At 40.3% G+C, this 14029-nt stretch overlaps 1 protein-coding gene across 3 annotated transcripts in view; it reads left to right on the top strand.

The window, feature by feature from the left end:
* ift80 (intraflagellar transport 80 homolog (Chlamydomonas)) overlaps positions 1 to 14029 on the top strand; it is a 33485-nt gene that overhangs the window by 2144 nt on the left and 17312 nt on the right. For all 3 annotated transcript variants that reach the window (XM_028962814.1, XM_028962813.1, XM_028962815.1), the window contains exons 3-7: positions 439 to 549; positions 1440 to 1508; positions 2033 to 2142; positions 4564 to 4653; positions 5214 to 5351. In XM_028962814.1, coding sequence (XP_028818647.1) covers positions 439 to 549; positions 1440 to 1508; positions 2033 to 2142; positions 4564 to 4653; positions 5214 to 5351 — 518 coding nt within the window. The remainder of the gene's footprint in view (positions 1 to 438; positions 550 to 1439; positions 1509 to 2032; positions 2143 to 4563; positions 4654 to 5213; positions 5352 to 14029) is intronic.

The raw sequence follows: 14029 nt of genomic DNA, 5'->3' as shown, positions 1-14029 counted from the left end.
TAAAAGTCACTTTTGAGGGTTTCACCAATGTTGTTGACTGCACGGTCTCTGTACTCAGATGTGCAGATATGTAGTTTGGGGGCACTTCACATACCCAAATCATGAGTAGGTGTTTCATCAAAGCCCAAATGCTATGTTGACTTTTGTTTTTATCGCATTTAATGGCTGCATTAAAAAAAACTGTCCTCATGGCCAAAATCTACTTTCAATTCTAATAAGGTTACTACAGGCAAATTTGCAATCAGAATATTGATCATTTGAATAAATATATATATATAGCCTTACTGAATGAGCACTGAGGTTCTTAAGGAGATAACTGAAACCCCTTAAGTCATCCACTGACTGGCTTGACTACTATTATTATAATAATAATATATTATTAATAATAATATTTTTGTGAATACCATTCAAACTAACATTCAATCTTCATTTTTTCAGGAAAGTTCCATTTAGTCTCAAAAACAGGGCGCATAGAGAAGAGTGTGGAGGCTCATCGGGGTGCAGTGCTTGCTGGACACTGGAACTACGATGGCACTGCTCTCATCACGGGTAAGACCAAATGTGGTGCTTATAGTTTGGAATATGACTGCAGGGCAGAACCCTTGATTGTGAGCGCCTTAATTGAAACGGCATAATCTGACAGGCTTCCGTTTACATGACATCTTCAGTTGACCGTCATGTTCAGATATGCTGCTTTTGTTATTTTAAGTTACAGATCCTTCATTATAGGTTTAATTGTCACTAAAAAGTTGTGCAACCACTTTGGGGTCCTTTATTGGTTTTACTGATACAATTTGATTCAATTTCTGAAATAGGCAATTTTCATGCAACAGGCAATAAAAACAGGGCCACGTGAAGCTTTTCTTTTGAATCCAGTCTCCATCTCAGGGATAAGAATATCTCCAAGGCTGATATTTTACATTACTTGAAATCGGTTGGGATACAGTTGTGGATCATGCTCTTTTAAAATCACTCCTTGCACTTCATGGAGCAAGTCCTCAGATACATTCTCTGCTGACAAAGCAAATCATGTGGTTTATGGGAAAATATACCCATTCTCGCTGGCAATGGCAGAACACGCTATGTTAATACCTCCAAAAATACATTAGAAGCTGCCAGCTTTCTGATGATTCTTCCTTCTGTTGAACTCCCAGATTTCACTCATGCACACATAATACTTTTCCGCTAAGCAGTAACACTAAAACCAGGTTTTTCAGCTTGCAAAGTGCAGAGCGACATGAACTGTTTAGCGTATTAATTTATTGTTCATTCAAATAGGTTTAACTTTCTTAACACATGAAACACATCCACTCTTCTCAATTCATGGAATTAAGTGAAGTAAAATGCAATTGGTAGGTACCCAATGCACTAGGTATCTTAATGAATTTTTAGAATAATTTGGAATAGCATTTAACAATTTCTTAATTTTCTTCTTTTAGCTGGTGAGGATGGTCAGATCAAAATCTGGTCAAAAAGTGGCATGCTGAGATCAACACTTGCCCAGCAAGGTAAGCTCTACCTGTGTCGTCGTCATCATCATTAACATCATGAGTTGTCAGACAATATGGTTACACTCCAAGAACAGTCTGTTATTTTGCTGTAGGCATCATGTCGAATGGGCAAAAAAGATCCAAAGTCACTTCCATAAGTAAAACTAAATTTATCTGATGTAAAACATTATAGTATTGGGGAATAGATCAGGTTTAAAACACATACCAAACATTGATCAAATACCCTTTAGTTTTTCTTTTGGCTGTTCATCCAAAGTGCCTACAAAGTGATGAAACTAAGTTGGCATTTTAAGTGTTTTGTGCTTTGGAGATATTTTCCACAAAGACAATAATTTCCTGAATAATAACACGGAATAAAACTGAGTCTGCTGGAGGAACTGTTTAACACATGAGTGTTTATGAGTAATATTAGAGAATTGTGTGATCTGTGCAATGTCTGGATTGTGTTGTTATTATATACTGTAGTTAACCTCCAAGCATACAAGCAGGTTCATCTCACGGTCTGCTTGTCTTCTTCTCAGGATCTCCAGTGTACTCAGTGGCCTGGGCTCCTGACTCTGACAGGGTTTTGTACACGTCAGGCAAGCAGCTCATCATCAAACCCTTGCAGCCCAGTTCCAAAGTTTTACAGGTACAGGGCAAAACTGAATGAACAACAACAATTTATTTTTGTATAGCCCAATATCACAAGCAGTATGTCTCAATGGGCTTAACAATCAGTAGAGATGACGCCCCAGAAAGGGTCAAAGTATAACGAACAACTCGAAATGGAAGAAATCCTGGAAAGGTGTATTTCAGAGAGGGACGCCCTTCCAGGGTAGAATTGGGCATCAGTGCATTGCTACTGTTAACACTGGGTTAAGAAGTCGATTATTTCTAAGATTGTCCATGCCGACGATTCTCACAGTCATGAGTCCATCTTTGAATCGGCAGCACCCGGGTTGGTGGGGCCAGAAGTCCATGTCTACACCTGCACCTCTCTGGTTATTGGACTCTGGAGGTGGTCTGGTCGCTTGATTCAGTGCCTCGGAAAGAACAAACAGAAACAGCAACAGACGGTGGCATTGTACAACTGGTACAGAAATCCGTGGTTATGCTGGCACATTAGTGCAGTCCGAACCCTGAACCGGCAAGCCCTTCCACAACCATAAATAACTAACAATTCACTCAGGTACTGCAGCGAGACCATTGAGTTCTTTATAGGTCAAAAGAACTTCAAACCTAAATTTGATGGGTAGCCAGTGCATTGAACGTAAGACCGGGGTGATGTGGTCTTTTTTTTTTGTCGTTCTAGTTAGAACTCTCGCCACGGCATTCTGAACTAGCTGGAGTTTACTCATGCACCTACTAGAACATTGAGACAGTAATGCATTGCAATAATCTGACTTTATGAGATCATATTTCTTATCTTTGCAATATTTCTAAGGCGAAAGAAGGAGAGACCTTAGTGATATTATCTACATGTGAATTGAATTAGAGACCTGCGTCAATAAGGACACCTAAATCCTTAACTTCTGCACTTGGTCAGATAGAAAGGCTATCCTTATGATACACCTTACGTCTGAATCAGAAACCTTTATTAATCTCAGAGGAAATTGCCTAAATCATGTGTGGTTAATTTTTGTAAATTATGAAATTGCTGAGGATGGTAATAGTCTTGTTGGTAACACACTCGCCTATGAACCAGAAGGCCACAAAGTCACAGGTTCAAACCCCACTTACTACCCCACTTACTACCATTGTGTCTGTGAGCAAGACACTTGACCCCGGGTGTCTCCTGGGGGACAGTTCCTGTAACTACTGATAGTAAGTTACTCAGGATAAGTGAGTCAGATAAATGACAAATGTAAAATGTATATGTTTAAAGCCGTCATTATCAAGCATGGGTGGTAGTAGCCTAGTGGGTAACACACTCGCCTATGAACCAGAAGACCCGGGTTTGAATCCCACTTACTACCATTGTGTCCCTGAGCAAGACACTTAACCCTAAATTGCTCCAGGGAGACTGTCCCTGTAACTACTGATTGTAAGTCGCTCTGGATAAGGGCGTCTGATAAATGCTGTAAATGTAAATCAAGCAGATCTATATAAACTATGGTACAGCAGCCGGAACGCATGCACCACTGCTAATAAACGTAATTTTGAACTCATTTGGTGATTATCTGAAATGTGTGTTTATATGTGTGCATGCGTGCTCTCCTGCACGTGCATACACACACACAGGGAATTTCTCACTCACCAGTGAATACGCTGTATTCCTGCTCCTCCGTGAGTCTGTGTGTGTTTATTGTTCTGTTGGAATCGGCACTGGGGGCCTTGGGCAAACACCCCCAGGGTTCAGCCAGGAATCCCCACCCTTCTCCACCCTGCAGCAGCTGGTATCCCCTTAACAACCCCCTCTCCCACATCCCCCACTTTTGAATAGTATGTTCTGTGTATCATTCTTTTTCACAGAAGAGACTTTTTTTTTTTTTTAAAGAACATGTAAACATTGTAGATGATACAGCACCCTTTCAAAAAACACTCAGATAATGTCTCCATTTCAGGCATTATCAGTGTAGTGACTATGCAGCTTTGTAGAATTAAATATTGAGGTTAGAGGAGACAGGGCTGACCTCGTCCTCACGTTCATCCCTGTTTTTAATTAGAAAAATGGACAGTGTTATAACAGAGAACATGCTTTATTTTTTTGCTTTTCTACACATTTACACTCAGCCATCACCTGACAAATTCTTAAGAAGGGATTAAAGTTTGAAAGGTGTGATGTGAACAGGCTCTTGCAGGATGCACACATACATTTTTTTGATAGATTACATCCGATTGCTTGAACGTCCTCCCAAATGAATTGTTTTTCCAGATCACTCCAGTTCTTCTAGATTTATGAAAATGATATGAATCATACGTTTAATAACTTTTGGTAAAGTGGTGTCCATCCCTTCAGCAGAGGAACTGAGACGAAGAACACAGAGTTTGTTCTGGTGGAGCTAGGCATAGACAGGAGAGGAAGGCCCACATGACCTGCTCTCATGCCTCTTATCTTTGTTCTCTTCAGTGGAAGGCTCACGATGGGGTCATTTTGAAGGTCGACTGGAACTCTGTAAATGATTTGATCTTGTCTGGAGCCGAGGACTGCCGATTCAAGGTAGCCCAGGACTTTGGCATCCCAGATGTAATGGCAAACTGAAAATGAGAGATGTAGTAATAAAAACTAATTGCTCTAACCTAAGAGAATTCCTTATAATTTATACACTGGAGAAAAAGTGACTGGTTATTAAAATGTAGATGCATACATTTCACCTCAAGTGCTGATAAATAACAGATAATCCAATTATTCCCCTTGAACAGATTCATTGATGCATCTTTTATGATCTAAAAAATTGATGATCAGCATATGATCATATAGCAGATATTTGAGATATACGCCTTTTTGTTATTCTGTGTGACATAAGAAAGCACGGCTGGAGGACATACAGTTTGTAGAAGATCTGTACATTTTGTGGTCTCAGAAACCTACACTCGTGCGAATATATAAATGTCAAATACAGTGCCTCCAGTGTATAATCAGTAGAATTACATGTTGAGAAACAATTGATATATAGTTTTATTTCAGTAAATAATTGGTTAATTTACCAGATATTTTGTAAAAACCAAAACTGACACTCCACAAAACCATTAGGGCTGAACACTGTTCTGTCACACCAGGTGTGGGACAGCTATGGTCGTCTCCTCTATGTGTCCTCGTCACATGACTACCCCATTACCTCGGTATCCTGGGCCCCTGACGGAGAGGTGTTTGCAGTGGGATCATTCAACACTTTAAGACTTTGCGACAAGACTGGGGTAAGGTTCCTCACCATACTTTTCATGTTACATTATGCCCTATCAGGATTAAACTTACAACTGAAGATCTTAAGTATTTGCAGAGTGATAAGACCACTTTTATATACTATATATTATTTATATGTATACTCAAGCACTGTTTTTTTTTTTATGTCCCTCTTGAACACTGAGACATGAACAGCGAATGATACCAAGATGGTCTGTATTATTGTTATTGGCTGGTGTGAGCAGGCTATTCGAAGCTGGGTATCAAAGGAAAGAGTTGCTCCTCTACAATACCCCATAAGCGGGTGGTGGAGCAATTGTTTTATGTGTAATGTTGATATGTAGTACTGCACATCCATAAAAATACTACCAGGACATAATTTCTCCACAAAAATATGGTCTTTTCTATATCATTCAGTAATATCTGATTGCCTATATACACTTCGAGTTCCCCACTCACTGTTTAACGGCAAACTTAAATCAAGCACCTAAAGGAGAGTTGACAAGAACAATGATCATTGACCCAGACACACACCACTCATTACTGCCACCTGTGGATTTGAACTATGACCTTGAGGCAACACATGGTTTCTTTTAGCGGCAGTCAAGGTCTAATTGAATGAAAAGTTATTTGGAATAAAACGTTTAAGCTATTATACCAAACCATTGTGTCTTGATTGCATGTGCATCTGGCTTAAAATGTAGCTCTGTCGGACTGAGCCCTCAATGCTCATTAGAATATTGTGTGTAATGACTTGAGCTTAAATTTGCTCTTGGACACGCAGTATGTTTGTCTTTGCCTACCCAAATTCTCAACGGCTTTAGAGAGAGTGATGTGGGTGTGTCTTTGAAGTCGTGTGGGGAGAAAGGAGGGGGCTGTAGAAGAAACCAACTCTCGAAGTTTCCAGCCTCCTCCTCCACCAGCTGTCTTTTGAAGACCTGGTGGCTTGTCCTGCTTACGGAGTAAAACAAGTGGTGCTTCTCTCTTTCTCTCTCGTTCTCTCTCTCCCCTCCCCTCCATTTCTGTATTTCTGTCTCCCTGTTCGGTCCTCTGTCTAAATCTCACTCCTCCCCCGTTTTCTCTTGCTTTTTTTGTCATTTTTTTCCACCCAAACTTCTTTTTTCCTGTTTCTCCCATTAAGCGATAGCTATGCTCTGCTGTTTAGGATGGGGAAATTGTCCATTTGAAGGTGTGTGTGCATATATATATATATTTTGGAAATATACAGTTTACAACAATAGATGTGTAGTTAGTGCATTTTTTTAAATTACAACTTTTTAAATATTCTACCTTTAACTTTTGAGCCTTTTTGGTGTGTGTTATATTACTTTGCCTCTGTGCTCGAAGGGTTAAAAGCTTGCAAGGAGTCTCAGTGTTACTACCATAACTAATCTCCAGGAGTTTCATTCTGTATCTCATACAAACCTGAAACCTTGCACTTTACAGAGTGCTGGCTCAGCAGGATCAGGCCGGCCTGTTTAACCCTTCACCTCCTGCAGGACTCCACTTAGCTCCACGGGACACATGTTGTGCATTACACCCTTTATTATCTCCTGAACGGCGATGGGGGGAGTCGCCCAGACTCCTCTTTTATGTGTTCTGACCTATTCAAGTGCATACATTACTATTATTATTATTGCAATTATTACATGAGTGAAAATATATGAGTGTCTGGGCATATGAAGAGAGAACATGAACAACATAGCAACGTCTAGCCCTAGCACATACAGTTTTGGCTACAAGCCTTTTGGCCGCACAATGTTCTTTATTTTTTCATTATTTTTTTCTATTCAAATTTGGAGAAAATTTAATATTATAATTGAATAAAACAGCTTATTTTCATGACTGAAGGCTTTGTTTTTGGGTCTTTTGAGGATTGTCCACTTTACTGTTTAAATGTTTGTGCCATGAGCATTTTCCACACCTTTTTTACAGCCCAGGTTCTAGTTCAGTGTGGTTCACTCCATTGGTCCAGTATTTTGTTTCCCTGTTTACACTTTTGAGCCTTGGCAATTTTTTTTTTGTTTAGTATGCTGTTGGGTCAGATAATTTTTGCATATTAAATTTGCCTCCTTATTTGCTCCCTCCATTTGTCATGGCGTCATGGTGATCTTTTGGTGTTCTGAGGTCAGTCTGCCCCACAATTTGCAGGACTTCCAATGTATGTTCTGTGACGTTTGTTTGGCGTGGATGTACACAAGCACTTGAATGAATGGAAAGCGCTTTCTCTTGCATGTGTGTGTATGTGTTAGTAAGAGCATTTGCACACATGGGCCTGCAAGACAACAGTCTATTTACGAGTAGCTGCAGCTGGTGTCTAGCGTCTGGACTCTGTCACGATCCCTGTCTTTGTGTCTCGCATGCTAACATGTATGGCTCATTCCCTGCACTTCTCACACGACGTGGACACATGGCTCAGGGCGGATGGAGGCAAAGCCGGGGTGCACTATACTATACTACACTATACTATGCTGTACTATGCTGTACTATACCTATGAAGAGCATTTTACTCTGTAGCAAGTTGAGCCCCAATGAAAAAGTTCCCACATTATGAGAGGCACTCATCATCTCATTCAGGCGACTGGTTGTGCACTTGGGGAAGCAAATGAAGCCTAGCATCAGAGCAAAACCACCAAGCAGAACCAATATGAAGAGCATGCCCTGGTTAAGGGAGGGTATACTTAAACCGAGCCAAACTTGTGTTGGGATGTTTTTTTTTTTTTGTTTTTTTTTACCACCCTCCTTAATCTGTTTGGGTGTCTTTCTTGCCTTTCTTCCAGTAACTTGTGTTTGAGATGCTGCAGAAACCTTTTTAGAAATAAATATATATTTTCCTTTATTCATTGGGCATTTGAGTGAGAAATTTATGAAAATGCATTTTAATAATGTTTAAGAGAAAATGCATGTATTGTAAAAACTTTCACTATCACTATCATTTGGCTGAACTGGTGGTTCTGTCAGTAGATAATTCTCAGTAGTCAGAACTGAACACAGTGGAAATAAGTGGCAGTGGAACCTAGAATAGACTCAACTTTTGGAACTCTGCAGGGCCAGTTAAAAAAAAAAAAAACTGAATCCATTGACTGTGCCATGGCCGGTGGTGCATTTATTTGTATTTTTATGCCCCTTTTTCTGTGTCCCTTATCTGTTTTCATCATGTGAGGGATGATGGTTACAGAACGGTGCAGATGGAGAAAATGTCACCGTAAAAATGAAAGATTGGATTTGGGGGGAAAGAGGAGTGTGAGAGGGCATAACTTGTGGAAAAACAGCAGATGTGGAGGGGTTAGACAGCAGAAAGAGAGAGAGGAGCGGGGTGGGGGGGGTGGGGGGAGGAGAAGTGAGCAGCAAAACAAAGAGAGTCCTGAGTCAGCAGCAGCAGTTTTCTCCTCAGGCAACTGGGCTAGGCTCCCTCTGACTTCTCCTCTCCGCCTCCCCCAACCTCCAAAACTCATTCAGCCGCTCCTACGTACACGCGGTGAAGAGGGCACACAGGATCTTGCCTGCCGAGACCGCAGCTCACTCTAATTTTGCTCTGCTCTACTCCAAATATCACATGCTTCGGCGTATCTCACATTTAACCACAACGGCTGGGCCATTTGCTGCAGATGCCTTTCAGAAATGTAGATAACTTACCTGGTCCTGCATTGGATGAGGTGGAGTGCAGTGGGCGCTTAAAAGACATCTGAAAATTTGGCAAAAATGAAGCCAGATTTCCCCAAACCCGGTTTACTGGAATGACATGAGGACTCATACCAGCTCTCCATGTAATCATCTGTGTGTTTTAACACACCCTTAGAGCAGTTTGCTCTAATTAGCCCTTTGCATTGTTACCATTTTAGATAATAAAGCTGCTTGCACACCTCACACGCTTGATCCAGCATGCAGGGTTTTTGATTATTGGTGCTTTTGTTGAGGTTTTTGCCTTTTTATTCTAATAAAAAAGTGATATTTATAACCATACATACAAACACCATATAACATACTCCACGGTGTACATACCTCGGTTAAAGCCCAGGTTTTTGTGATATCAAAAATGAGACCACAATAAATAATTTCAAACTTTAAACATGTCACCTTTTTAATGTGACCTATAATCTGTAAAACAATAATGAAATTGTTCCTTGTGGAAGCCAAGTTGCAAGTTTCTGCGAAAGGCTAATGGGAAAACTGTTACCTCCCTTTCCACCAAACGCCAAACACTGTCATTCTGGTTCATTCAACAGATTATATATGCATGTTGACCAAAAATAAATATGGTAAATTGACCTGAACCTGAAAAATTCCAAGACTGAACCCAAGTGTAGTCCACCATCTTGCTTACAGTTTACTTTTGTGGAGTGCCCCCCCAAGATAACACATACCCATATCAGGCATTCCGGCACACACTTTTAATGCAATTATGATTTATTCTGTTCTTGCTACCTATCAGAAAGAATGTAACCATCTCCTCAATCACGTTTGGAATTTTGGCCACAAATTAATAATCATGGCAGAGTTCTATTGCAAAGTGTGGCCATATTGAAAAAACAGGAAAAAAACATGCAGTTGGGGGGTTGGAAGGCCTAGTGAATGCAGTCTAAAAGAAAACTAAAACATTTTGGGACATTTTATAGGTTAATGTTGTGGGCTGCTTGAACTATATAATTGTAGACTGCCCTGTAAAAGCTCTGCTGTTAGTGATTGCATGGATAGAATAATAAATTACTAAAGGAAATGCATTTGTTTTTGGTGGTACAAAAAGGGGATCATTTGAATTGGAATTAGATGTTTCAGTACAATACCATTTATGGGCAGGTTTTTATTATATGTTTTATTATAAGAAGAAATGTCATGCAAACTCCTCTGAGCCCTTTGTACACATTTCAAATGTGAACCATGCTACTGTCATACTTCTCTATTTTATCGTATAAGCTGGCCAGAAAGAATGCTCTCTTTCACGGGCTCACCAAAGTGAGTGACAGACAGATGCTGTACTTCAGCCCACCCCACAACTGAGACTGCAGTTGTGCACATTTCTGCAAAGAGAATATATGACAAATGTGTATATTGTATATTAATTCAGGTTTGCATCAGAATATCAATAATATGTTTATTGATCTGTCAGGCCATAACCTTTCTTAAAAAGGGCTTTTATGAAACGTATAACTTAACATAAGAGAACTCCACAGAGACAACACATTGACGTGAGGGTCCTTATGTTTCAGTGCACCAGCCTCTAATAACAAGTGAGACTCAATTAGTGTTACACCAAGTTCGCGCGTGGGGTCAGGTGTCATGTTTGCCTAACCCCGGCAGTTTCACTTCACCCTGTTACAGACCTTCAGCGCCCTCAACCCATTCGTGTGGCTTATCAAGTTATCCACAGGAGAGGGGTCCGTCCCGGCGGGAGCCCTGCACACATGTTCTTAAAACATGGACCTTTCACTTCTCATTTTGTGTTGGAGAAGTGAACACAGTGGTGCCCCCACTGGTGACTGGTGCCACACAAGCTTCGTTTTTCTTCTTCTTTTTCTTACCACAGTCAGCTGAATGCTGATATTCACTGTTTGGTAAGAAACTTCAAGCAGCTGATCAATTGAAGTCAATTCGAATATGGCTGACAGGAGCCGTTTGGAAGTGCAGAGCGGCGGCACAACCAACTGTATAATAATAATAATAATAATAACCGACTGCAGAGTGCGATGGCTGTGGTCCCTGAGACAGAAGCCACAGTGTTCTGGAAAGAAGCAGAGGTTAGGAGGTTAAGTACAGCCAAGAGCGTTGCTGGGGTAGGAATCACACGACTCATTTTAGTTTTTTTTTTTTTTCATCCAGGACACTGAGAATAGCTTTGCTTTGCTAGCAAATAGCCCTTGAAACAAATTAACTGTACATCGTAAATGTGTTTTTGGACAACTTCCTTTCTCTTTGTAGTCACCGTTAAGGCAGAAAACACTGTCTTTTAGTGTCATTGCAAAATGCAAGTCAGTTTACCCCCTCGTGCCTACATCTGCATTATAACCTGATATGACTTTAATGCTTGGCCGTGTTTTATAACTGGCAAACTCTACCCAGACACTTCTCCAGTGGGCCTCCATGTCTTCCTTCTCTCCGCTCAGAGCTGTGCCATGTGTGTTTGGGCACTCCCTCGCTTGTGTGTGCTGCTAATTGAGTTCGGCTGGTCAGTGCAGCTGTGTCTGCTGATGAGTCCCAGGAGGGCCACTGAATGTGTGCATGGTTACGATGTTGAGGCTGCAGGACATGAGCAAGGACCTGTGCGTGTGTGTGTGTGTGTGTGTGTGTGTGTGTGTGTGTGTGTGTGTATCCCCTCTCTCCCCACTTCGCCCCCTCTGTCTCCCATTAAGCCCGCTGTTAGGTAACCCTGCAGGAAAAAAAAAAAAAAAAAAAGCTTCTATAGGCATCTCATTGGCCAGATGCGAATGCTGGTGAACGGTGAACTTGTTTGCTGCTTCTGGGTTGAAAATCAGTCAAAATTTATCCAGAAGCGTTCAACAGCTTTAATGGCACTCAACAACGTGAAGCCTGCTTCTACCATTGTTTCCCTGAGCAACACACTGTCCACCACTGTCCACTTCTCCGTCTGTAATTAGCGAATGAAAGTCAGCTAAATCGAAACATGTAAATGGAAGCAACTTATCCTTTGACTTTGTCACGATAATGACAAAGTAGTAATTGCAAGCTTGTGGTTTTCTATACCTTTGTTCCGCAGCCCTTCTCCATTTTGGTTTGCAGAGACAAAAAAACAGAAAGCAAAAAGGCTAAAAATATTTTTTAACAAATATAATTGTAACATTTCATAACAAATATAATGCAAATGTTATGTTTGTCTTCATTCTTCAAGATATGCATAGCGAACAGTTCTATGCATATGCATATAAACCTACAGCTCATTCAAAATGGAATTTTCGGAGCAAACATATTGAATGGACACAAAGACATTAAAATTTTTTTTATATTGTTCCTTCACCAGATAGATTCCCATTATCCATGTATCCAAAATTGCATATGAGCACCTAAACTGAATGCTCTGACCTTTATCTGGCTAATGCCCTTAATTTCGATTAACGTGTGCATGATAAAAAATCTTTAAAGCCATCAAACTAACAATGACTGCAATAAAAGCGGTACTGGTCAGTGTTGTCACGCCTGATCTCCCATTTATTTTTGAGAGTGACAGGAAACTGTCCATTGTCACAGCATGTCCTTGTTCACTCCTGTTTCTTTTTTTTTTTTTTTTTTTTTAAAAAAAAAAAAAAAAAAAAAAAATATATATATATAAAAAAGAATATGTCCAGTCATCAGCTCATAATCTGTGTGCCTTTAAATGTCTTTCTACCCTCGTCTATTTTTCTTCTGTATTGCATACATAGACGTGCAAAGCGCGCCTGTGATTTAGGCAGCTCAGACAACGTGGTGCCAAGGGAACATTTGAAGCCGGTTTTTATGGGCTGAAGGCCTTGTTTCGTTTGATAGCATGTAATTTAATGCAGTAGGTCAGACTTTATTATAAAGCACTGCGCATTAGATGCACATCTCTGTGCACCCAGGAGTACATTTTGCCTACTTGTTTTCCCCGTAATGGTTTGTTGTAATTTTAAAGGCTTTATTTTAGGTCAATGACGTTTTTTTTTTTTTTTTTCCACACCCCTCCCTTTTTTTATCACCCGAAGCAAACCAAGGTCAGCATCAATTCAGTAATGGGGGTTTGACCTGTTTTTCTAAGTAATAAAGACAGTCCATGGAAAATAAAGTCTTCTTCAAAGTGTTGAGGCACTGAGCTACCCTAGGAGCAGTCATGTATTTTTTAATAAAACTGGAAAGTTTTGTATTGCCTAATATCTGATGTTGATGTTGACACAGGTTTACACCAACTAGTCAACCTGTTTAAATTCGATGGCAAATCCATAATGTAAAATCGGGCACATTTTTAAACACACAGAGCCCTGTGTTTGATATGATGTCCTCAGTTACTTCATTAGGTGAAGATGTGCCCCATCTGTATTTTGGTGGAGGTGTGTGTACAGCAGAGCCTGTATCTGAGATACTTCAGTACAGGGATCAGTACAATTCAGTGGCAAAGACATCTAAATTATGTCATAATAATATCATTCACAACCTTAGCAGCTCACCTCTTTTCTTCTTTGAATCCTTTGTAAATATAATTACAGTTGTTTAATTCTATTCTGTTTAAATTTCTCTCTTTCAAATGTCACATATGTGTTTGCGTAGAGATAGAATCGGTGTGCAACAGTCAGTCTGCACTGCATGTGACCAGTTGAAGTCCAAATGGAAGGTTTAAAACTTTCTGTATGATTCTGAACGTTGCAAGTGCCTTCTGAGGATGCATGTGGCCGTGAAATCAATATGAGCAACAACCACTCTTCGGACTAAAAGAGCTCAGGAGCAATTAACAAAGATTAGTGGGGCTATTTCTGCCAGTGACTGGGGAAGGGTTGGTGTGATTAGAGGTGAGCTGGAGAAACAGACGCACACATGGGATTCTCTTGCATGGGATTTTCTTCATTCACTAGATAGATAGAATGAAAGAAAGAGAGAAGTGGAATTTCCCAGGCCCATGTTGGTTGCTATCGCTCTTCACTGACTGTGCACTAGATTGCCTCAAGGTTTTCCCCATTTCCATGGTTTATGAAGCAAGTGATAATGATAAATTATGCCAATGAAGGACAAG

The sequence above is a fragment of the Denticeps clupeoides genome, chromosome 19 (assembly GCF_900700375.1).
Source record: "Denticeps clupeoides chromosome 19, fDenClu1.1, whole genome shotgun sequence".
Lineage (NCBI taxonomy): Eukaryota > Metazoa > Chordata > Actinopteri > Clupeiformes > Denticipitidae > Denticeps > Denticeps clupeoides.
Note: the sequence above shows the minus strand (reverse complement) of the source record. Positions and strands in the feature narration are given on the sequence as shown.